This window comes from Thamnophis sirtalis, unplaced genomic scaffold, assembly GCF_051295495.1.
Source record: "Thamnophis sirtalis isolate CommonGarterSnake01/CBP01778 unplaced genomic scaffold, rThaSir2_p1.2 scaffold_14, whole genome shotgun sequence".
In the NCBI taxonomy this organism is placed as follows: Eukaryota; Metazoa; Chordata; class Lepidosauria; order Squamata; family Natricidae; genus Thamnophis; species Thamnophis sirtalis.
Genome location: NW_028261394.1, coordinates 8,273,472 through 8,296,743, shown reverse-complemented (window position 1 = coordinate 8,296,743; position 23,272 = coordinate 8,273,472). Strand labels below are relative to the sequence as shown.

At 45.6% G+C, this 23,272-nt stretch overlaps 1 protein-coding gene across 1 annotated transcript in view; it reads left to right on the top strand.

Annotated features, from left to right (window-relative positions):
* The first annotated feature begins 708 nt into the window (after nt 1-708).
* IQCK (IQ motif containing K) overlaps nt 709-23,272 on the top strand; it is a 47,928-nt gene continuing 25,364 nt past the window's right edge. Inside the window, exons 1-4 of the mRNA XM_087729248.1 lie at nt 709-860; nt 2,948-3,032; nt 10,414-10,525; nt 16,223-16,368. Of these exons, the coding sequence (XP_087585374.1) occupies nt 709-860; nt 2,948-3,032; nt 10,414-10,525; nt 16,223-16,368 (495 nt within the window). The remainder of the gene's footprint in view (nt 861-2,947; nt 3,033-10,413; nt 10,526-16,222; nt 16,369-23,272) is intronic.

The following is a 23,272-nucleotide window of genomic DNA, read 5'->3' as shown; positions in this document are numbered from 1 at the left end:
GGAAGGAAGGAAGGAAAGGAAGGAAGGAAGGAAGGAAGGGAAGAACAACAGCTATAGCACTTAGACTTATATACCACATCACAGCCCTCTCTAAGCGGATTGTAAAGTCAGCCTGTTGCCTCCAACAACCTGGGTCCTCACTTTACCCACCACAGAAGGATGGAAGCTGAGTCAACCTTGAGCTGGATCGAACTGCTGGCAGTTGGCATTATTAGCCTGCAATACTGCATTCTAACCACTGTGGACCATGGAAGAAGGAAGGAAGAAGGAAGGAAGGAAGGAGGGTGGGAGGGAGAAAGGGAAGAACAACAGCGATAGCACTTAGACTTATATACAGGCTCCAGCTGTTGTCTGCCTCACTGATGTCCGACTCTGAAGGAAGTTGATAACTGGCATACGGCTCTGGCCCCCTCTCTGCCTCCGACACAGAGCCCTCCTCAGAGCCTTCCCAGACTCCAGGACTGGCCCATCTTCCTCCCCAACCTCCTCACTGTCCGAATCTGCTGCCAGCTCCCCTGGCTGCTGGCGGGCCTTCTTTCAAACTAGACCAATCAAAACTGTCCCATCACGACTTCTCGGATTTGACAGCTGTTCTTTGCTTGGCAAGCGGGACTATCTTTACAACCCCTTTTAATAACCCGCAATCCTCTGCGCGAAATAGCGGTTCCCTGAGCTCATCTAAATGCAGAGAAGACGGGATAAGGCAGGATGGATGAATTTCAGCATCTCAAACCAGAGAAGCAAGAGAAGCACGTCAAGGAATATTTCTGGCCACCTTTTCCAACGGATCTCCAGCCTCTCGAGCATTTTGACCAAGTTGCCTCGGTGGGCCCCACGGAAGAACAAGATATCCCGCTGATGTCCATCCTATTTAATCTAGCTGCTCCCCTGTTTTTTTCTTCCCGATGTCAGATTTATCTTCTCCCGTGGCTGAAAACTTGGCGCGCGAGGGCATCCAGGCGGTGCCAGATCGTTCTGGGAAATCCAATTGCACACGAGCCGAGCACTTTGCTGTAGTTACCAAGCGCTCCGCAGGGACCGTTTAATTTTTTTTTGCAACCAACGCACCTCGCACGTTCCCTGCAGCCGATTCATCTCGGGGTGCCCCAGCTGTCTCCTGCCCCCAATAATTGATTCCCGCTTGCCCAGTTCACTCCTGCCCCCAGCCGATCTTCTATTTTCATTCGAACTAAAGTCAATTACTAATACGCCAGTGGACAAAATGGAGCCGGGGGTGACTTCGACTCATTTCGGACTGGAATGGGTGAGGTTTCCCTGCGATTGGCTTTCTGGACACGAAGCCCTTCCCCGTCGGACTTGAGCTATCTACGTCCCATTCCTACTTTAGCCTTGGATCGGTTCCCCCCCCCCCCCCCCCAAAACAGATCCTCGTGATTTGAAAACGAAACCCGGCGCAGGCATGGACGAATTCGTACTGCAATGTTAAGGAGGGCAAGCTTGTATTTCTCCGGATAAAAATGCTGGGATATAAACATCACAGAGGATTTGACTTTGGGCCAGTCACTAGGAGACTGGGATCCTAGTCCTGCCATAGGCATGAAAGTTGACTGGGTGACTTTGGGCCAATCACTAGGAGATGGTGAGTTCTAGTCCCGCCTTAGGCATGAAAGCCAGCTGGGTGTCTTTGGGCCAATCACTAGGAGATTGTGAGTTCTAGTCCCGCCTTAGGCATGAAAGCCAGCTGGGTGACTTTGGTCCAATCACTAGGAGATTGTGAGTTCTAGTCCCGCCTTAGGCATGAAAGCCAGCTGGGTGACTTTGGTCCAATCACCAGGACTGTGAGTTCTAGTCCCACCTTAGCCATGCAAATCAGCTCGGTGACTGGGCCAATCACTAGGAGATTGTGAGTTCTAGTCCCACCTTAGGCATGAAAGCCAGCTGGGTGACTTTGGTCCAATCACCAGGACTGTGAGTTCTAGTCCGCCTTAGCCATCAAATCAGCTGGGTGACTTTGGGCCAATCACTAGGAGATGGTGAATTCTAGTCCCGCCTTAGGCATGAAAGCCAGCTGGGTGACTTTGGTCCAATCACCAGGACTGTGAGTTCTAGTCCCACCTTAGCCATGCAAATCAGCTCGGTGACTGGGCCAATCACTAGGAGATGGGTGAATTCTAGTCCCGCCTTAGGCATGAAAGCCAGCTGGGTGACTTTGGGCCAATCACCAGGACTGTGAGTTCTAGTCCCACCTTAGCCATGCAAATCAGCTGGGTGACTTTGGGCCAATCACTAGGAGATGGTGAGTTCTAGTCCCTCCTTAGGCATGAAAGCCAGCTGGGTGTCTTTGGGCCAATCACTAGGAGATGGTGAATTCTAGTCCCGCCTTAGGCATGAAAGCCAGCTGGGTGTCTTTGGGCCAATCACTAGGAGATGGTGAATTCTAGTCCCGCCTTAGGCATGAAAGCCAGCTGGGTGACTTTGGGCCAATCACCAGGACTGTGAGTTCTAGTCCCACCTTAGCCATGCAAATCAGCTGGGTGACTTTGGGCCAATCACTAGGAGATGGTGAATTCTAGTCCCGCCTTAGGCATGAAAGCCAGCTGGGTGACTTTGGGCCAATCACTAGGAGATGGTGAATTCTAGTCCCGCCTTAGGCATGAAAGCCAGCTGGGTGACTTTGGGCCAATCACCAGGACTGTGAGTTCTAGTCCTGCCTTAGCCATGCAAATCAGCTGGGCAACTTTGGGCCAATCACTAGGAGATGGTGAGTTCTAGTCCCGTCTTAGGCATGAAAACCAGCTGGGTGACTTTGGGCTAGTCCCTCTCTCTCAGCCCAACCCACCTCACAGGGTTGTTGTTGTTGTGTGGAAAACAGGGAGGTGTGTTGGATACGTTGGCCGCCTTGGGTTATTTGTAAAAACGAGTAAAGTCGATATAAATAATAATAAAGAAAAGATGTACGATTTTGAAATGGGAATCTTTTCTCTAGTCCTAGGCCTCCCATTCCTCTCTCTTTGCTGCTCACCGAGAAAGATGCCGGCCACATCATCCAAACCTTCTGGAAAGGTTATCGGGTAAGACACCCCCCCTCTATAATAGTTTTGCCAGATGTTCCCTCCGTGCAACCAACTTTAGCCCAAGGGGAATTCCCTGCTTAAGGTTTCGGCCTCAAGCGCTATAAATGTCTACAAATAGGCAGGTGGACTGAGGATTTGCATAGTAGCCATTGCTCAGTTGCCATACGGTTGCGGGAGAAAAATGATGCTGACAGGGTGCAAAGCTCAGTCTTGGTTTCCCACCATGCTTAGATGTTCAAAAGCAGATGTGATCAGGGGATCAGGAGCGTCTTTCAAGTCATGTGGTCCCTTGTCTTGTTTAATCCACAGCTGTGTTTTTTTCGGTTCCACCACAAAACCGCGTTTGACTAAACCGCGCTCGACGAAACCGCGTAGCTGACGTCATCAACAGGGCGACAACAGCGCGGAGACAGAAGCACGCTGTAAACGCTAAACCTAAAATTAACCCCTAAACCTAAACCTAACCCCCCTAAACCTAATCCTAAACCTAACCCTAAACCTAACCCTTAACCTAACCCTAAACCTAACCCTAAACCTAACCCTTAACCTAACCCTAAACCTAATCCTAATCCTAATCCTTAACCTAACCCTAAACCTAACCCTAATCCTTAACCTAACCCTAACCCTAACCCTTAACCTAACCCTAAAGCTAACCCTAAAGCTAACCCTAAAGCTAACCCTAAAGCTAACCCTAAAGCTAACCCTAAAGCTAACCCTAAAGCTAACCCTAAAGCTAACCCTAAAGCTAACCCTAAACCTAATCCTTACCTTAAGTTGAATCGGCTTGCTTTCAAAGCGCTATTTAAAGCGCCCTTCTTTCTCCGTGCTGGCTGTTGTCGCCCTGTTGATGACGTCAGCGACGCGGTTTAATCGGGCGCGGCTTAGTCGAGTGCGGTTTTGACGGGTCACGGTTTTTTTCAACCTTGGCCAACTTTAAGACTTGTGGACTTCAACTCCCAGAATTCCACAGCCAGTATGGGAAGTCTGAGAACTGGAGCTCTGCATATCTTAAGAGTTACCAAGGTTGAAGAAACATTGGTCCAGGTGATGATTTAATTAAAGCCGCACATGTCCCTTAGGGTCGAAGGACTTGGCGAATTGGGGGAGAAGACTGAGCAAAGAACAGGATACTTGGTATTTGGAAAGGGAGGAGAAAAAGAGAACGTAGGAGAGAAGAATGAAGGGTGATTTGGAAACGAGAGGACATGAAGAGCTAAGAACACACAAGGATGTTTTATGAGAGGACAACCTTCTTGTATTTAGAGTTTAGAGTTTAGAGTTTTATTTCATTTGTATGCCGCCCTTTTTCCCTGAAGGGACTCAGGGCGGCTCACAACTCAAACAAGGGAAGGGAGATACAGACAGTTAACAACAACACAAAAACAATACATAATTTAAAAAGCGCAACAATCATACCATTCGAAGTGGGGCAGCGAGTCTTTAGCCCCAGGCCTGTCGGAACAGCCAGGTTTTAAGGGCTTTGCGGAAGGCCTGGAGGGTGGTGAGGGTGCGAATCTCCACGGGGAGTTCGTTCCAGAGGGTCAGAGCAGCCACAGAGAAGGCTCTCCTCCGGGTAGTCGCCAGTCGACACTGGCCGGCGGATGGAATTTGGAGGAGGCCTGCTCTGTGCAATCTAATCGGTCTGGTGGAGGTAATTGGCAGCAGGCGGTCTCTCAAGTACCCAGGTCCAATACCATGAAGGGCTTTATAAGTGACGACTAGCGCCTTCTAACTCTTGTCCTTGAGATGGCAGTTGCCATCCCAACTCCTCCTCCTGAAATCCTCCCCAAAGTCCTTTAAAATTCAAATCATCTTTAAACACACATCCACGCCCAGTCCTCTGACTTTTGCCAGCTAAACTTTGCAAGATTCCAGCGGTCTTACCAGTGGTGGGTTTCAAAAAAATTTGGAACCTCTTCTGTAGGTGTAGGCCTGCTTTCCGTGTCCACTGGTGGAACCTCTTCTAACCGGTCCGGTAGATTTGACGAACCGGTTCTACCGAACTGGTGCGAACCGGTAGGAACCCACCTCTGGGTCTTACCCATGGGTTCTACCACAAAATCGCGGATGACAAAATCGCGGTCGACGAAAGCGCGTATGTGACGTCATCACAGCGTGATGAAAAAGATCGAAAAATGTAAAAATAAAGCTAAAACCTTCCCCTAACCCCCCCAAACCTAACCCTAAACCTAACCCTAAACCTAACCCTTAACGTAACGAAAAACCTAACGCTAACCCTTAACCTAACGCTAAACGTAACGCTAACGCTCTAACCCTAACCCTAACCCTAACCCTTAACCTAACCCTTACCTTTATGTGAATCGGCTTGCTGTAATTTAATTTTTATTTCAATTTTTCGATCTTTTTTGTCGCGTTGTGATGACGTCACATACGCGATTTCGTCGACCGCGCTTTTGTGGAACGCACTTTTGAGGGGTCACGTTACCCATGGATGCTAAATCTGTGTCCTGGGTCTCTACATCACGTTGATGTGTCAATTCAGAGACTCAAAAGCTTGTGTTGAAGGCAGGCTCACACAATGGCCCCTGTAGCAACATGGTGGCCATAACTCTTTCCTTGTGGTTGACCTCCAGTTTGGAGGCTCAAAAACAGCTTGGGAAATTGTATTGTATTGTATTGTATTGTATTATTTGTATGCCGCCCTTCTCCGGGAGGACTCAGGGCGGCGAACAATTCAAGGGGGAAAGAAAAGGGGAACATAAAAGACAAAATACTAATAATAAAAGTAGACAACAGTCGCACAACCATACATGTCGAGAGGGGAGGGAACTCATAAGAGCCGAGGTGGCGCAGTAGTTAGGGTGCAGTACTGCAGGCCACTTCAGCTGACTGTTATCTGCAGTTCAGCGGTTCTAATCTCACCGGCTCAGGGTTGACTCAGCCTTCCATCCTTCTGAGGTGGGTAAAATGAGGACCCGGATTGTTGTTGGGGGGCAATATGCTGACTCTGTAAACCGCTTAGAGAGGGCTGAAAGCCCTATGAAGCGGTATATAAGTCTAACTGCTATTGCTATTGCTATCACCCCCAGGCATGCCGGCAAAGCCAGGTTTTGACGGCTTTTCGGAAGGCCTGGAGAGAGGTGAGGGTCCGAATCCCTGCGGGGAGTTCATTCCAGAGGGCCGGAGCTGCCACAGAGAAGGCCCTCCCCCGGGTAATAGCCAGGTGGCATTGGCTGGTAGATGGCACCCGGAGGAGGCCAACCCTGTGAGATCTAATGGGTCTGTGGGAGGTAATTGGCAGCAGGAGGTCTCTCAAGTACCCAGATCCAATACCATGAAGGGCTTTATAAGTTACGACTAGCACCTTGAAGCGTATCCGGAGACTGATCGGTAACCAGTGCCGATCATTGTTGCCCCCAACAATTGGGAAAGGACATGGGCTCAACCGAGAGCAGCAGCTCGCCCGTCAGGCCTGGGGATAAGGATAGTTACCCCTCCCGAATGATGAATGTATGTTGCCTACTATTTTATTATATGTTTCTATCTTAATGTCTGTATTCCCACTTCCCGGTTTTGTGTGAGCCGCCCTGAGTCCCCTCAGGGAAAAGGGCGGCCTACAAATACTAATAAAACTATAAAACTATAAACTATAAACTACCGGTAAGCCCGTAAAGCGCGCGAGATAAACTTAGCCCAACGGAGGGCTATAAGAGGAGGACCTCTGGCTGGCCTCCCCCATGTTTCTGCTGGAAACATGATCACAGACTAAAGGCCCTTTGCTCTAATCCTCTACTGGAGAAATTGTACATCTGATTGATGGGTTGGTGGGTGGGGTGATTGCTGTGACCCAACGTGCTCTTGGTTGTTCTGCTTTTTTCCCCCTTTCTTTTGGTCACATGGCATTGGGAGAGTAGAGAAGAGAGGGTTGTCTGAGACACATCCTCTCATTCTGGATTTAAAGGTCAACCGAAAGGATACGGCTGGAGATTTGCCACTTATACTCCTCTTGCTATTTTAAGCCAGACACAGCAGACATCTGATAGTTTCCATGAGAAGAAGTAATCCTATTGGTAGCTTATTCTGTCCTGATGAGTCTCTGCTCAGTCGGAGAGAGAGAGATGGATGGATGGATGGCAATAGCAAGCGCGCTTAGACTTATATACCGCTTTACAGTGCTTTACAGCAGTGTTTCTCAACCTTGGCCACTTGAAGATGTCTGGACTTCAACTCCCAGAATTCCCCAGCCAGCGAATGCTGGCTGGGGGATTCTGGGAGTTGAAGTCCAGACATCTTCAAGTGGCCAAGGTTGAGAAACACTGCTTTACAGCCCTCTTTAAGCGGGTTACACAGTCAGCCTCTTGCCCCCAACAATCTGGGTCCTCATTTTACCCACCTCGGAAGGATGGGAGGCTGAGTCAACCTTGAGCCTGTTGAGAATCAAACTTCTGGCAGTTGGCAGAATTAGCCTGCAATATTGCATTCTAGCCCCTGTGCAGGATGGATGGATGGATGGATGGATGGATGGATGGATGGATGGATGGATGGATGGAAGGAAGGAAGGAAGGAAGGAAGGAAGGAAGGAAGGAAGGAAGGAAGGAAGGAAGGAAGGGCAATAGCCCTTAGACTTATATACCGCTTCACAGTGCTTTCCAGCCCTCTCTAAGCGGTTTACAGAGTCAGCCTCTTGCCCCCAACAATCTGGGTCCTCATTTTACCCACCTCGGAAGGATGGGAGGCTGAGTCAACCTTGAGCCTGTTGAGAATCAAACTTCTGGCAGTTGGCAGAATTAGCCTGCAATATTGCATTCTAGCCCCTGTGCAGGATGGATGGATGGATGGATGGATGGATGGATGGATGGATGGATGGATGGATGGATGGATGGAAGGAAGGAAGGAAGGAAGGAAGGAAGGAAGGAAGGAAAAGGAAGGAAGGAAGGAAGGAAGGAAGGGCAATAGCCCTTAGACTTATCTACCGCTTCACAGGGCTTTACATCCCTCTCTAAGCGGTTTACAGAGTCAGCCTCTGGCCCCCAACAATCTGGGTCCTCATTTGACCCACCTTGGAAGGATGGAAGGCTGAGTCAACCTTGAGCCAGTCAGGATTGAACTCTTGGCAGTGGGCACAGTTAGCCTGCAATACTGTATTTTAACCACTGTGCACCATGGGAGGGAGGGAGGGCAATAGCACTTAGACTTATATACCGCTTCACAGTGCTTTCCAGCCCTCTCTAAGCGGTTTACAGAGTCAGCCTCTCTTGCCCCCAACAATCTGGGTCCTCATTTGACCCACCTCGGAAGGATGGGAGGCTGAGTCAACCTTGTGAGATTTGAACTGCCGAATTGCAGCCTGCAGTACTGCACTCTGACCACTGGGCCACCTCGGCTCTTGGATAAAGAAAGATCCCGAAAGTTTCTGTCCGCAGCCAGAAGTTAAATGGGTGGGTCATTGTCTCTCTGGTTTCTTTATACCAAGCGGTTAGAAAACATCACTCCCAAATATCTTTGGAGATTCTCAGTCATCCAGGTCAAGGTTCTCCCCAAAATACCTATTTAAAAGGCAACTGAGCTTCATTTTTTCCTTGTGTTACGTTTCACTTCTCATCCAAGATTTTTCAGTCCTGAGAACTGAGGAAGCTTCTTGGAAGAGAAGCAAAATGTCTTCAACAAAGCCCAGTTGCCTTTTGAAAAAGCACCTTTGGTGCTCAGGTTCATGAACTGAAGAAGTTTCTTAGATGAGAAGGGAAATGTCTTCAAGGAATAAAAGAAAGTCCAGTTGCCTTTTGAAAAAGCACTTTTGGTCACTTCTAAATATATGATGATGATGATGATGATGATGATGATGATGATGATGATGATGGTGATGATTTAGATTTAGATTTAGATTTTAGATTTAGAAGTTTATTTATATGCCGCCCTTTTCCCTGAGGGGACTCAGGGCGGCTTACAACTCAAAAAAGGGGGGGGGAACAAACATTTAACATGTAGGACAGTACATCATTAAAAACACAACATTCATACAATTCGGGTGGGTTACGGTCTTTAACCCCAGGCCTGACGGGATAGTCAGATTTTGAGGGCTGTGCGGAAGGTCTGGAGGGTGGTGAGGGTACGAATCTCCACGGGGAGATCGTTCCAAAGGGTCGGAGCTGCCACCGAGAAGGCTCTCCTCCGCGTAGTTGCCAGTTGACATTGACCGGCAGATGGGACTCGGAGGAGGCCTAATCGATGGGATCTAATAGGGCGAGTGGAGGTGATTGGCAGTAGGTGGTCTCTCAAGTACCCAGGCCCACTACCATGAAGGGCTTTATGGGTGACAAGTAGCACCTTGAAGCGTACCCGGAGATCGACAGGTAGCCAGTGCAGCTCGCGGAGGATAGGTGTTATGTGGGTGAAGCGAGGTGCACCCACAATCGCTCGTGTGGCCGCATTCTGGACTAGCTGAAGTCGCCGAATACTCTTCAAGGGCAGCCCCATGTAGAGCACATTGCAGTACTCCAGCCTGATGTTTAGTCATGTCTGCCTCTTGGCGATTGCATGGGCCAGTCATCTCCACATCTTCCTAAATCTAAATACAGTACTTAACGCCACCAACAGAGAACTGAGTTTGGGGAGCTGACATCATGTTCTCAAGAAGGTAGTTTCATACTGACTCAACATGTCTGGGGAGATTCCCAGTCATCGAGGCCACAGTTGCCTCAAAGGTGCTTTCTCAAAAGGCAACTGGACTATGTTTTATCTCTGAAGAAGTTTCACTTCTCATCCAAGAACCGTCAACCCTTCTGGCTGAATGGTGGGTGGGAATGGCTTAGTTCTGCTATCCGTCCATCCCCTCCACCCGCCATCCAGCCAGAACTGAGGAAGCTTCTTGGATGAGAAGCAAAACATCTTCAAAGAAAAAATATACGCTATTTTTCGGAATTATAGACAGACCTTCCCCCCGCAACCCCAAAAGGGTGAAAATTTGGGTGCGTCTTATACACTGAATACAGCATTTTTGGCCTCCCGAAACCCCACCCTCTTCACAAAAATGGACTTCCAGAGGGTTTGGGAGGCTTGCAAAATACTCCTGGGGGTTGGGGAGGGCAAAAACGAGCAAAAAAAGACCTTTTTTTGCTTGATTTTGCCCCCTCCCCAGCCCCCAGGAGCACTCTACAAGCTCTCTACAAGTCCATTTTTTGTGGAGAGGGGTGGGGTTTCATGCCCTGTTTTTCACAAAAAAAAATGTGGTGAGCAGAAGGATTAGGAGGCCTGCAGAGTGCAATTTTTTTTTTTTAATTTAGCTCTTCAAAATCTTGGTGCATCTTATACTCCAAAAAATACAGTAATGCGTTTGCCTTTTGAAAAAGCACTTTCGACATTGGCTCCACGGATAACCTCCAGAGTTTCTTACCCAGGCACGAATGTTTCCCATTTCTAGGTCCGTTGTGATCCTGAAGTCCAGGAATTACGGCAGTGGCAAAAACATTTGAGGGAGACCAAGAACATTCACAAACGCGTACGAGAATTCTGGGCCAATCAAGAAAAGAAAGGTAATTCGGCTGAAATGGAGCTGTCCTCAAGATGTCGGGGTCCCAACTGAAAAAATGTTAGGCTGATTGAGAAGTATAGATGAGCTTTTCTCAACGGTATCTCTTAGACTGCATCAGAATGCAATCCCTGCTAGGAAATTCCATTCTTGCGTATGCCATATTTTTCGTAGTATAAGATGCACCTTCCCCCCCCCACACACAAAAATAGGGTGAAAATCTGGGTGCCTCTTATACACTGAATACAGCATTTGTGGCCTCCTGAAACTCCGCTACCTTTGCAAAAATGGATGTGCAGAGGCTTTGGGAGGCCTGCAAAGTGCTCCTGGGGACTAGGGAGGGCAAATTGTTTTTGGCCCCCCCCCAGCTCTTAGGAGCACACTACAAGCCTCCCAAAACCTATGCATGCCCGTTTTTTTTTGTGCAAAAAAACAGGCCATTTTTTGCTCGTTTTTGCCCTCCTCGGCCCCCAGAAGCACTTTGCAGGCCTCTCAAACTCTCTGTATGCCCCGTTTTTCACAAAAAAATGAGGCGTGCAAAGGGTTTGGGAGACCTGCAGAGCGCAAAACCTTTTTTTAAAAAAAAAATTACCTCTTCAAAATTTTGGTGCGTCTTATACTCCTGTGCGTCTTATACTCTGAAAAATGCAGTAAGTGAAAGATTTGCAGTTGAGTGGGTGGGTGGGGGAAATAGCCGCCATCAAAAAGAAATGATGTAACTAGAGAAGGATATTGCTCAGGAATAGACTCTCTCCTTCCTCTCCCCCTCACTCTCTCCGTATCTGTCTTTCTAAGAATCTGTAAAATGTTCTCACAATTTAAAAATGCAGTCTTGGAAGAAGCCAGCATGAGTCGAAGGACAACGGGGTTAGAATCATGATGGCAAGCCTATGGCACGCCTGCCCAAGTGTCATGCGAAGCCATGTTGCCTGGCACGTGCGGCCTTGCCTGTTTGTCTTCGGGGTTTCTGGTGCATATGTGCTTGTGACCATCAGCTGTCTGTATGCGTGGCAGTGCCGAGAACCGGTGTGCCCATGCGTGCCAGAACCCGGAGGTTTGGCTTTTCCTGACCTCGATCCCTTTGCACACACAGAAGTGCCGAAAACCGGTGTGCAAAAGATATCAGACTGCACTATTACTGGAAAGACACAGTAATTGATGTAATGAAAGCTGATAATAAAAATTGAGTAAAATTTAGTTAAATTTAGAGCATTATGTATAAAATGAAGTGATAATGGTTACAGTTAAATAAATGATTGATGATAACGATGCATATATATGTATTGGTTTGTTAAGAGGAAATTCTATATAAATTGCAGAATGGAGACTACAAAAGGAGGTTTAGAAATTAAACATAATCATTTTTTAAAATTTAGAACATGTTATAAAGATGCAATTTTATTGTAGGATGTTGGGAGGAGTTAATGGAGGGCCATTATGTGGTTTTGCTTTAAATTGGAATATTTCATATAAAAGGATGTAAAAACGTTTACACTCAAATGAAGGCTAAGGTATGATGAAAAGCCATGTATATAAACACTGCATACTTGATTTAAAAATATGTGATTCGATATGAATTGTAGGTGATGACTGTGGGCGGGACGCACGGAAGTTTTTGTAACCAACAGTCACATTTTCTACAATTCGTAATGGAAGATGGTTTTGTGTGTGTTTTTTTGTCTGTTTGTGTTCATTAAAAAAACAAAACTATTAAAAAAAAGAAGTGCTGAAAACTAGTGTGCAAAAGACATCAGATTGCACTATTACTGGAAAGACACAGGTTGATGTAATGAAAGCTGATAATAAAAATTAAGTAAGATTTAGTTAAATTTGGAGTATTATGTATAAAATGAAGTGATAATGGTTATAGTTAAATAAATGATTGATAATGATAATAATGCATTGATATGTATTGGTTTGTTAAGAGGAAATTCTATATAAATTGAAAATGGAGACTATGAAAGGAGGTTTAGAAATTAAACATAATCTATTTTTTATTTAGAACATGTTAGAAAGATGCAATTTTATTGTAGGGCGTTTGGCTTGAATGAATGCATCCGTGCGCAACGTTTGCTCGCCATCCCTGGGTTAGAAGATGTTTTGTTCTTTCTTTCTTTTTCTTTTTGGACACATCCGAACATGTTTTTCATCCTTTGCATAGGAAGGACATCGCGATTGCCCTCGATGTCCATCCTTTGTGTGCCAGCCTTGTTCTATGAAGACAACTGGTCCTTGTGTACGAACCCCAGATATCTTCGCTCACTGTTTATTAAAGCCCTTCTCCCTGAAGTTACAGCAATGACGGAAAGGTTTCCCCCGTCCCTCCTCAGCTTGCAAAAAATTCCCCTCTCACATGATCAGATGAAAAGGAAAACATTTCCCTTTTTTGCTTGCCGTGTGTTTGTTTAAAAGAACCTTCCCTTTTTTCTTTTTTTTTTTTTAAAAAAAGGCCTTTTCTACTCACCATGAGTTGGCAGACCCAAGACTGAACTTGGTGGGGCTTTCATAAGCCCGCTTTGGGGCCCATCACATGATAACAAAATTGTTTATTCTCCCCACCACCACCCCAGACAATGGCACATCTGTCCTTTGCAAACAGCAGCTTCCATTCAAAATGGGCACAAAAGCTACCATTCTCTTTCCCGAAACTTCGTCGTTCACGGGTGGAAACGTATCAATGGGCATGTGTCGTGCGTTGGCACGGGTGCGCAGCTTTCTCCTTCTCGGATGCTTGAGATTCTTCTCCCTAAGTTGAGGAATACTAACATCTTCCTAAAGGACGTCCTGCGTGAGAACTCTGGAGGCTGAGGTCGGCCTGAAAATTGTCTGTCCTCTGCCCTCCAAGGAGCTCAGAAACATACCGTATTTTTCGGAGTATAATTTAGTTTAGTTTAGTTTAGTTTCCCTTTATTTGTATTCCGCCCTTTTCCCTGGGGGGACTCAGGGCGGCTCACAGTTCAAAAAGGGGGGGGGGGGGGGAAGGACAAACAATTTTCCAACATGAAGACAATACAACATATTAAAAAGAACACACAACAGTCACACAATTCGGGTGGGGTTAGAATCTTAACCGCACCAAGGTTTTGAAGAGACAAATAAAAATAATTTTTTGCACTCTGCAAACCTCCCAAAAACGGCCCGTTTTTTCGCGAAAATGGGCCCATTTTCTTTTCCAAAAAAAGGGCATGAATAGCTTTTAGGAAGCTTGTAGAGTGGTCCTGGGGGGGGGAGGTTTGCCCCCCCCCCAAATGAGCAGACAATAGCCCATTTTTCAGAAAAACGGGTCGGTTTGGTGTTTTTTATTTTCCAAAAAAAGAGCATGAAAAAGATTGATCAATGCTTTTGAACATTGGTGTTGGGAGAAGATGCTTGAGAAGACCATGGGCAGCCAAGAAGACAGACCAAGGAGTTGAGTGAGACTTCTCACTCAAGACACTCACTACTGGCCACGTTCAAATTCTCCCACTTTGGGTCCTGACTCCCTCGAAAAGCCCGTAATGCTGGGAAAAGTAGAAAGCAAGAGAAGAAGAGGATGATCTGCGGCAGGGTGGAAGTTACAATGGAGATGGATGAACAGTTGGGAGACCAGAAAGCACAGGTTGCCCACACTGTGCTGCTTATACTTAGAAATATCTGCAAGAGGGGGGTTTATACAAGGGGTTTCCAAACTTGGCAACTTTTTATGACTTGTGGACTTCGTCTCCCAGAATTCCCCAGCCCCGCACTGTATTGCTTATGTTTAGAAATACCTACAAGGGATGTCCAACCTGTCAACCTTAAAACTTATGCCCTTCAACTCCCAGAATTCTCCAGCCAGGGAATTGAAGTCCACAAGTCTCTGGGAGTTGAAGTCCATAAGTCTTAAAGTTGCCAAGGCTGGATGCCCCTGGTTTATACCAAATGATAGCCTTTCATTTAGAATAGAATAGAATAAAATAGAATAGAATAGAATAGAATAACAGAGTTGGAAGGGACCTTGGAGGTCTTCTAGTCCAACCCCCTGCCTAGACAGGGTACCCTATACCACTTCAGACAAATGGCTATCCAACATCTTCTTAAAGACTTCCAGTGTTGGAGCATTCACAACTTCTGGAGGCAATTCTGTTCCACTGATTAATTCTTCTAACTGTCAGGAAATTTCTCCTAAGTTGCTTCTCTCCTTGATTAGTTTCCACCCATTGCTTCTTGTCCTCCCCACAGGTGCCCTGGAAAATAGTTTGACTCCCTCTTCTTTGTGGCAACCCCTGAGATATTGGAAGACTGCTATCATGTCTCCCCTGGTCCTTCTTTTCATTAAACTAGACACACCCAGTTCCTGCAACTGTTCTTCATATGTTTTAGCCTCCAGTCCCCTAATCCTCTTTGTTGCTCTTCTCTGCACTCTTTCTAGAGTCTCCACATCTTTTTTATATCGTGGTGACCAAAACTGGATGCCGTATTCCAAGTGTGGCCTTACCAAGGCCTTATAAAGTGGTATTAACCCTCCACGTGATCTTGATTCTATCATTTCATTTGTTTTTTTTCTTGACCGCCTTCCGCCCGCCATCCACATGCGTACCAAATCATGAATCATCCTTTGAAAAATCAAGCCACACGAGCCGCGCTTGCGTGAGCCTGAATGTTAAAAGAGTGTGTTTGCCTCCAGTGCCACTCAGGTGCCAGAGAGGGCACGGACATTTGATCTGCTGTGTAACAGCTGAGAACGCAGCCCTCCAAAGCCCACAGCCCCATAGGGAGGTCGATGCCTCTGCAGTGCTCCAAGTTCTCTGTTGTGTGTAGATGTGTTTCTGCGTGCGTAGGGGTCTTTGAAACTGTGCTTTGTAAAGCACGCCAAAGTCAGGAACATGGTAGTTAAGTCTGAAATGCAAGATCTTACGGAAGGGGAGGGGTGGGAGGTTAAAAAAAAAGAACCTTTATCCAGATTCATGCGTCACACAAAGTAGTAATAAGTTTTATTTAGTTGGAGCAAAGTAAGTTTAGTTTTAATTTCCTGCAAACATACATTACGGCTTAGCGACTTAGCGTGGGCCTTTTCATATTTTATAGCAATGTAAAGGTTCCCCTCGCACATGTATGCTAGCTGTTCCCGACTCTAGGGGGCGGTGCTCAAAGCCGAAGAGCCAGCGCTGTCCGAAGATGTCTCTGTGGTCATGTGGCCGGCATGACTCAACGCCGGAGGTGCACGGAACGCTGTTACCTTCCCACCAAAGGTGGTCCCTATTTTTTCTACTTGCATTTTTTACGTGCTTTCGAACTGCTAGGTTGGCAGAAGCTGGGACAAGTAACAGGAGCTCACTCCATTAGGCAGCGCTAGGGATTTGAACTGCCAAACTGCTGACCTTTCTGATTGACAATCTCAGCAGCCACTGAGCCACCGCGTCCCTATAGCAATGTGATAGAAGTCTCTTAAAAACAGGGGTGTTCAGCCTTGCCAACCTTATGACTTATGGACTTCAACTCCCAGCAATGCCCAACCACCCTTGCAGGGGGAATTCTGGGAGTTGAAGTCCACAAGTTTTTAAAAAGTTGCCAAGGTTGGGCATCCCTGATTTAAGGAGTCACCAAGCACTGAGCCCACCTCCATGGCATTTTAGGGATTCCTGACCCCATTTAAATATCCACATGTGAAGATTTTCCATTTTCTGACTGCCGAAAATGTTTTTAATAATATAGACCAAACGTGTGTATTTTTTTTCCCCAGTGGGAACCAAACTGGAAGACTCTGAGCAGCCCAGTTCAAGTTGCATAAAAGCTGTAATGGTGGATAGGTCAAAGACATCGGAGGTCAAAGCCAAGATTAGCAAGGACCAGTTAAGCAGTTCCAATCTTGCAGAGAATTCATCCCAGGTAAGATACATCAGCCTCTTTTAATTATAAAGTTGTCTTCTTCAAAATTATGGCTTCAGGGTCCCAAATCATCTGCTTGCTGGTGTAGGGCATAAGGAAAGTGGCATTGATCTAAATATGGAAGAACCATTTTATTTATCTGTATCCTGCCTTTATTATTTTTGTAAATATCCCAAGGTACTGAATGGATCCCAAGACACCTCCTTTCTTTTTTCCCCACAACCACCACCCTGTGAAGTGGGTTGGGATGAGGGTGAGTGACTGGCCTCAAGTTGTCCAGTTGGCCTAAGTTGACCAGTTTTCATGCCTAAGGTGGAACTAGAACTCACCATCTCCTGGTGATTGGCTTAAAGTCACCCAGCTAGTTTTCATGCCTAAGGTGGGGACTAGAACTCATCATCTCCTGATGATTGGCTCAAAATCACCCAGCCAGTTTTCATGCCTAAGACGGGACTAGAACTCACCATCTCCTGGTTAAGTCATCTAGCCAGTTTTCATGCCTAAGGCGGGACTAGAACTCACATCTCCTGATGATTGGATCAAAATCACCCAGCCAGTTTTCATGCCTAAGACGGGACTAGAACTCACCATCTCCTGGTTAAGTCATCTAGCCAGTTTTCATGCCTAAGGCGGGACTAGAACTCACCATCTCCTGATGATTGGATCAAAATCACCCAGCCAGTTTTCATGCCTAAGGTGGAACTAGAATTCACCATCTCCTGATGATTGGCTCAAAGTCACCCAGCCATTTTTCATGCCTAAGGCGGGACTAGAACTCACCATCTCCTGATGATTGGCTCAAAATCACCCAGCCAGTTTTCATGCCTAAGGTGGGACTAGAACTCACCATCTCCTGGTTAAGTCATCCAGCCAGTTTTCATGCCTAAGGCAGGACTAGAACTCACCATCTCCTGGCTCCTAACCTGGTGCCTTCACCACTGGACCAAACTGGCTCTCATTTTAATACAGTAAATATCAATAGATATAACCCCACATAAACCGAAGTGATGCATTTTCAAGAATGCAAAGGCGCCCCGAGATCAAAATGTTTTGAGAACCGCTGCTCTCGGGTAGCTACCTGGGGAAGGTCTCCTCCTTGCTGACCATTTCAACACCCCCTCAAATCGTGTTGCAAAGCCAGTCTGTGTGTTTGGTTTGCAACCGTGGTGGGATTCAAATAATTTAACAACTGGTTCTCTGCTGGGTAGGCGGGGCTCGGTGGTCATGTGACTGGGTGGGCGTGGCCAACTCAACGTCACTCAGGTCGCTGGGCGCTTGCTTCGCCTTAGCTGTTAGTACGTAATAAGGGTTAACCGGAGAGGCAGTTTCTGTAAGCAGGGCAATAAAGTTGAGGCTAGAAACAACACCAGAATGTTTCCTTCCTTCCTTCCTCCCTTCCTTACAGGATTAGCCCTGAAAGTGGGGGAAAAAACAAAAGGAGATTTCTTCCAACAACCGGTTATCCGAACTACTTAGAAAGTTACCAACTGGTTCTCCCGAATAGGTACGAACCGGCTGAATCCCACCACTGGTTTGCAACAATCTGATGCACTCGCCAAGAACATGTTCCTTTAAATTCAACGACAAACGTATTGTGAAAAACACCCTAAGAGCTTTAGGCCCAGCAATATGCAAGTGCTTTTTTCCCCCCTCCCCCTTAATTCTAGAAGCATTAGCAGCTGAAAATATTTTTTTTAAAAAGGATCCCTTGGGACCCAATTGGGCCGACGGCAGCTGTGCTCATTGAACTGTAGCCGCCGCACAAACATTGACACACAAAAGCTTTTAAGCAGAACAAAACAAATAATGACCAAGCCATTGTAAGTAAATAGTAATTCTTTATTTTTTATTTGTGGTTTTTTTTTAATTATTTTTTTTTATTTTCTTCATTAAGAACAGCATTTTTGAAAATAAAATGTATCTTTCTTGCCCATGTTTTACAACTCTGCTTTCGGTTTAGTTTAAATTTCATCTCTCTTATGTACAAGTCCATATGGTACACAATTGATTGTCTCAAAAACCTTCCGGAGACGTAGAATGTGAAATGGTAGGCGAGGGTCAAAAGGATAAGGAAGGGGGGAGAATATTATTTTTAAAAAAGCACATTAATACATTTAATCAATATTTACATATATTATCAAAAGAAGAAGAGAGCACTTGTCATTTTTAATAAAAAGCACCAGTTGGATTATCTGGTAAGGATAGTAGAGTAGTCGAATTTATATATATATATATTTTCCCAAACCTCCTAATCAAAGCTACTATTGCTTCTGATTCTGCTGCTTTGGGTTAGAAATGGAAACTCCAAGCAGCAAATTAGCCAAAGCAACGATGTTCCCAAAAAGCAGATTTCAACTAGAATTGGAAGACATCTTGTTTCATTTAGGATTCAGCCTGAAGGTCGTCATGTCTTCTGGGGACCTAGTGTCCTTCTAAAATCACAGACATGAAAATAGTCCAGGTCTTCTTAAACACTGGCCACAATGGTGGAGCTCCCTTTCCTAAGCTTGGATGCCCTTCACATGCATGGACTCTTGACTCACAGAATTCCCCACCAGGATGTTCCTGAGAATTCTGGGAGTCCTAGACTCCTGGAGTTTGCACCAAACTTGAGAAAGTTGAGTGTGAAGGATGAACTCATTAGCAATAGCAGTTAGACTTATATACCGCTTCATAGGGCTTTCAGCCCTCTCTAAGCGGTTTACAGAGTCAGCATATTGCCCCCAACAACAATCCGGGTCCTCATTTTACCCACCTCGGAAGGATGGAAGGCTGAGTCAACCTTGAGCTGGTGAGATTTGAACCGCCAAACTGCAGAACTACAGTCAGCTGAAGTAGCCTGCAGTGCTGCATTTAACCACTGCGCCACCTCGGCTCTTTCCCCACAGGACTAAAGCTGAATGGGAATTGACAGTCGACGAATGTAAGTGGAGATTACATCTTGGGCCAATGACGTCAAGCCAGAAACCTCCTTGGGTTCTGATTGGCCAGCCCTGCTTTCTGTATACTTCATGCATGACCCTCCAAGCTATCCATCTGTGGAAAAGGGGTTCAGCTGACAGGGAGTTAAGACCACTGGACGTGCACCCAAGCTTAGTTAGAACAGAAGCATGCTTAATGTTTCACTAGGCCCCCAGCAACTGCGAAAAGCCACTGGAAACATTGCTGCCAGCTTTGAGGGGGTGCGGTTTGCAAGCAGCCAAGAGCCAGCCCGAGAATCAGAAGGGAAGGAGGAAGGAGCGAGGGGGTGTTCCCCCCCCCCAATGCAGAAAAGCGTGGTAGATCATGCTTTCTCCGTGGGCAGAATGGCCTTCCATCCTCCACCTAAGCCAGCAGGCAAGCTTACAAAACGTTACCCCACTCTCTCCTTCGATCCTTGGCTGGGTGGGCATCTGCTACTTGAATCAGGGCTGCAAGGATCAAGACATCCTCTAGATGGCTGCAAAGAGTTCAGAAAGCTCTGTCTCTCTGCTGCCATCTGGTGGTCTATTGGATGTTTTCAGCCCGATTCGGCAAGTCCAAGGAAAATCCACCACTGGTGCCAAAGAATGCAGCATGGAGCTTAACAACGTTGCTCGGACTGCGTCTGTTGTTCCAATTGTTCCTTTCCAATTTGCCCAGCTCATTTCCCCAATTGCTCTATAAATTGTCTTCCAGCCTGCTTTTCTATTGGGGAATTTGCTGTTATCTGCTAGTTACATTAATCGGCAATCACGAAGCACAGTATAACATTGATGCTGCTGTGAAACCCAGGTATTTTCGCTCCCCGTGTGTTAAGTGCCTCCCCAGATGTTCTACATTCATCACAACTTTTGACCAAAAGCAAACATCATATACAACTTTTTGTTAACTTTTAACACAAACAGATACAACTCAACACAAGGGTGTCTTTTAAAAAGGTTTCTAACAAGAGGTATTTTGGGGAAAGAGTTGCAGCAGCAGCAAACAGAAACCATAGATTAATAGTAATAATAATAATAATAATGATAGTTTGAGAAAATAATAATCCCTTCTTATAGTTTTATCGGCACGCCTCCCACCACTAGGAGGCACGGCCCAGGTTCACAGGAGAGGTTAGAAGGAGTCCAACCCTGTCTTTTAAGCTCCCAAACTGCCATTGATTTTACGGGAAGGAGGACCACTAAATCCTTCCTTGTCTAAAAGAAAAAAAATAAAAATAAACACAAATCGGACAGCCTCAGAACCTTCTAAAAATGGCCTTTTCCTCCAGTTAAAAACAACACAATTTCGTCTCCCCCCCCCCTCCTCTTGTCCACATTCAACAAGGAAAAGTAATTAGTTCCAAGCCTTTACCCCAGGTTCATCATATGCATTTTGGTAATAAAAATAGTTTCGAAACCCCATTTTTGCACGTAGCAAATCTATGTGAGTGTGTGAAGCAGCCGCACATAGTTAAATTATATATATTAAAAATATTGCTTTGTATTTTAAACAGAGGTTAGGAAAACGGCAAATGATCCATTTTTTTCCATACTTTTTCCACAATGAAATAAGATTTACATCCAATTAAATTTTGCAAATCCCTGGAACACAACAATGCATTTTTTTTTTCTCTTGTACAGTATGTAAACCTTTGCGGGTCACAAAAATTATTGCTGTTACCTACTTGGCAATTTTATTTAAATTTGCTAAAACAATCATGGCGAAAAGAGCAACTCAGAATTCATAGAACAAAAAAAAAAAAGTGTGTATTTCACACACTAGCTGGTTTTACATCAGTTACCTTCCTAAATAAGCCAGGTTCTCATAGAGGTGATGCCAACGTTGTGCCTTGCACAGCGCACCGACGTGGCACCTCAACGTGGCACCTACCGTCACATTTATTTCAAGGTTTTTCACACACTGCTTTTTCCCTCCACACTAAACATGGCTATTCGAAGCTGACAAGAGCGGATACATAAATTAATAACAGCCCTTCCTTCCGCTGAACAGCAACAAGACTCAAATAAATCATAAACAAAGAAAGCAGTTCTTTAACAGGAAGAAAAGAAAAATAATGTTAGCAAAACATTAAAGTGCACCAAATTTTGATGGGACAAGGAGTTTATTTCCCTATTCCTTGCAACTCTGTCCGAATAGAGATTGGCTTTAGGATCACTGATAGGTAAAACGGACCTTTTACTAGTTCTAAGATTTTCAGAATAATTCTTGGTTCACGGTGTTACATAACGGTAAACGGCCCCCACATAGGTAAAAGTAAAGGTTCCCCTTGCACATATGTGCCAGTCATTCCTGACTCTAGGGGGCGGTGCTCATCTCCGTTTCAAAGCCGAAGAGCCAGCACTGTCTGAAGACATCTCCATGGTCATGTGGCCAGTATGACTCAACTCTGGATGCGCACGGAACGCTGTTCCCTTCCCACCAAAGGCGGTTCCTATTTTTCTACTTGCATTTTTTATGTGCTTTCGAATTGCTAGGTTGACAGAAGCTGGGACAAGTCACGGGAGCTCACTCCGTTAAACGGCACTAGGGATTCGAACCGCCGAACTGCCGACTTTTCTGATTGAGAAGCTCAGTGTCTTAGCCACTGGGCCACCACATCCCTTTGCCCTCACATATTACTACTATTATTATTATTATTATTATTATTATTATTATTATTATTATTATTCCTATTGCTAATATTTATATGTAGAAAATTAGCATGCCAGAGAGAGATTCCTTCAGAATCTTTCCTGAGAAGACAGAATGCCTATTTTTAATATGGACAGTTCTGAGTGCAAGAAACTGACATATAAAATAACATTTGGACAGTTCACCCCCTTATTCCCTACAGAAATATTACCCAGATAGCAAGGTTGGGTATATTAATGAGGAGGATGAAATCTATTTAGAATTCGTTACATTAAAAAACGGGGATGTGAAAAGGGGGGAAAAAAACCCTCACACACCAATTGATTACATTTCATTCCCCCCACCCCAAGAACCGGCGATCAGGTTTGCAAATCTGAAGGATTCAGCAATCTTTATTTCTGTTATCACTGTCAATTCCCCATTTACAAAGCGAATCTCTTTAGAACAAGTGCAAAAAAATAAATAAATTCTATCCTTTGAGATATTTTCCCTGGTTCGTTCGTTCGTTCGTTCGTTCTCTCTCTCTCTCTCTCTCTCTCTCTCTCTCTCTCTCTCTCACACACACACACACACACACACACACACACACACACACACACACCTCTCAACCAAGCAAATCAGATTTGCTTTTTTTAGTCTCTAGGAAAGCAGAAAGCAGGTGCTAGCTAGCCAGCCGAATGTAAAAATGGCAAATCTACATGCTTTAAAATGCTCACCCACGAAAGGAATGCTTCACCCAAACTTCATTGAAATCATAGCAATGTGAAAAGGCAGAGAAAGAATTAGGGGGTCGTGGCAAAGGAGCGGGGGGGGGGAGGGCGGCACGGAGGGGAAGAGATTCCAACATCTATGTGAAAACGATCAAAGAATAATAATAACAATAACAGCAATGATAACCCAACGTTCCAGATACACACGAGAAAAGGCAATCGATGTGCAAAACAACATTTCAGTCCACGAGGCTTCATTGTTCAACTAAGGTTGGGAGTGCAGAGGGGGGGGATTTAAAGGTCGCCCCGTGGAGAGGATTTCTTGGCCTGTGAGAAGGACCTCGGGTTTGAATTTGTGGTGAGGACAATACATTTTGGTGATCTACCGAGATACATTTTCCATTTTTGGGGAGGAAACTCTTGGGAAGCCTGGCGGGATCATTCCCATGTGTTCTCTTTCTCCTTTAGCTACCTCTCTGGCACTAGTTATTTCCTTCCCCCCTCTGGAGACACAATTTGTGAGACTTTGTCCCTCTGTGACCTTGGTCATCCGGGAAGGCAGGGCAGATGGCTTCCTTGGTCCTACCAAAGTACACCAC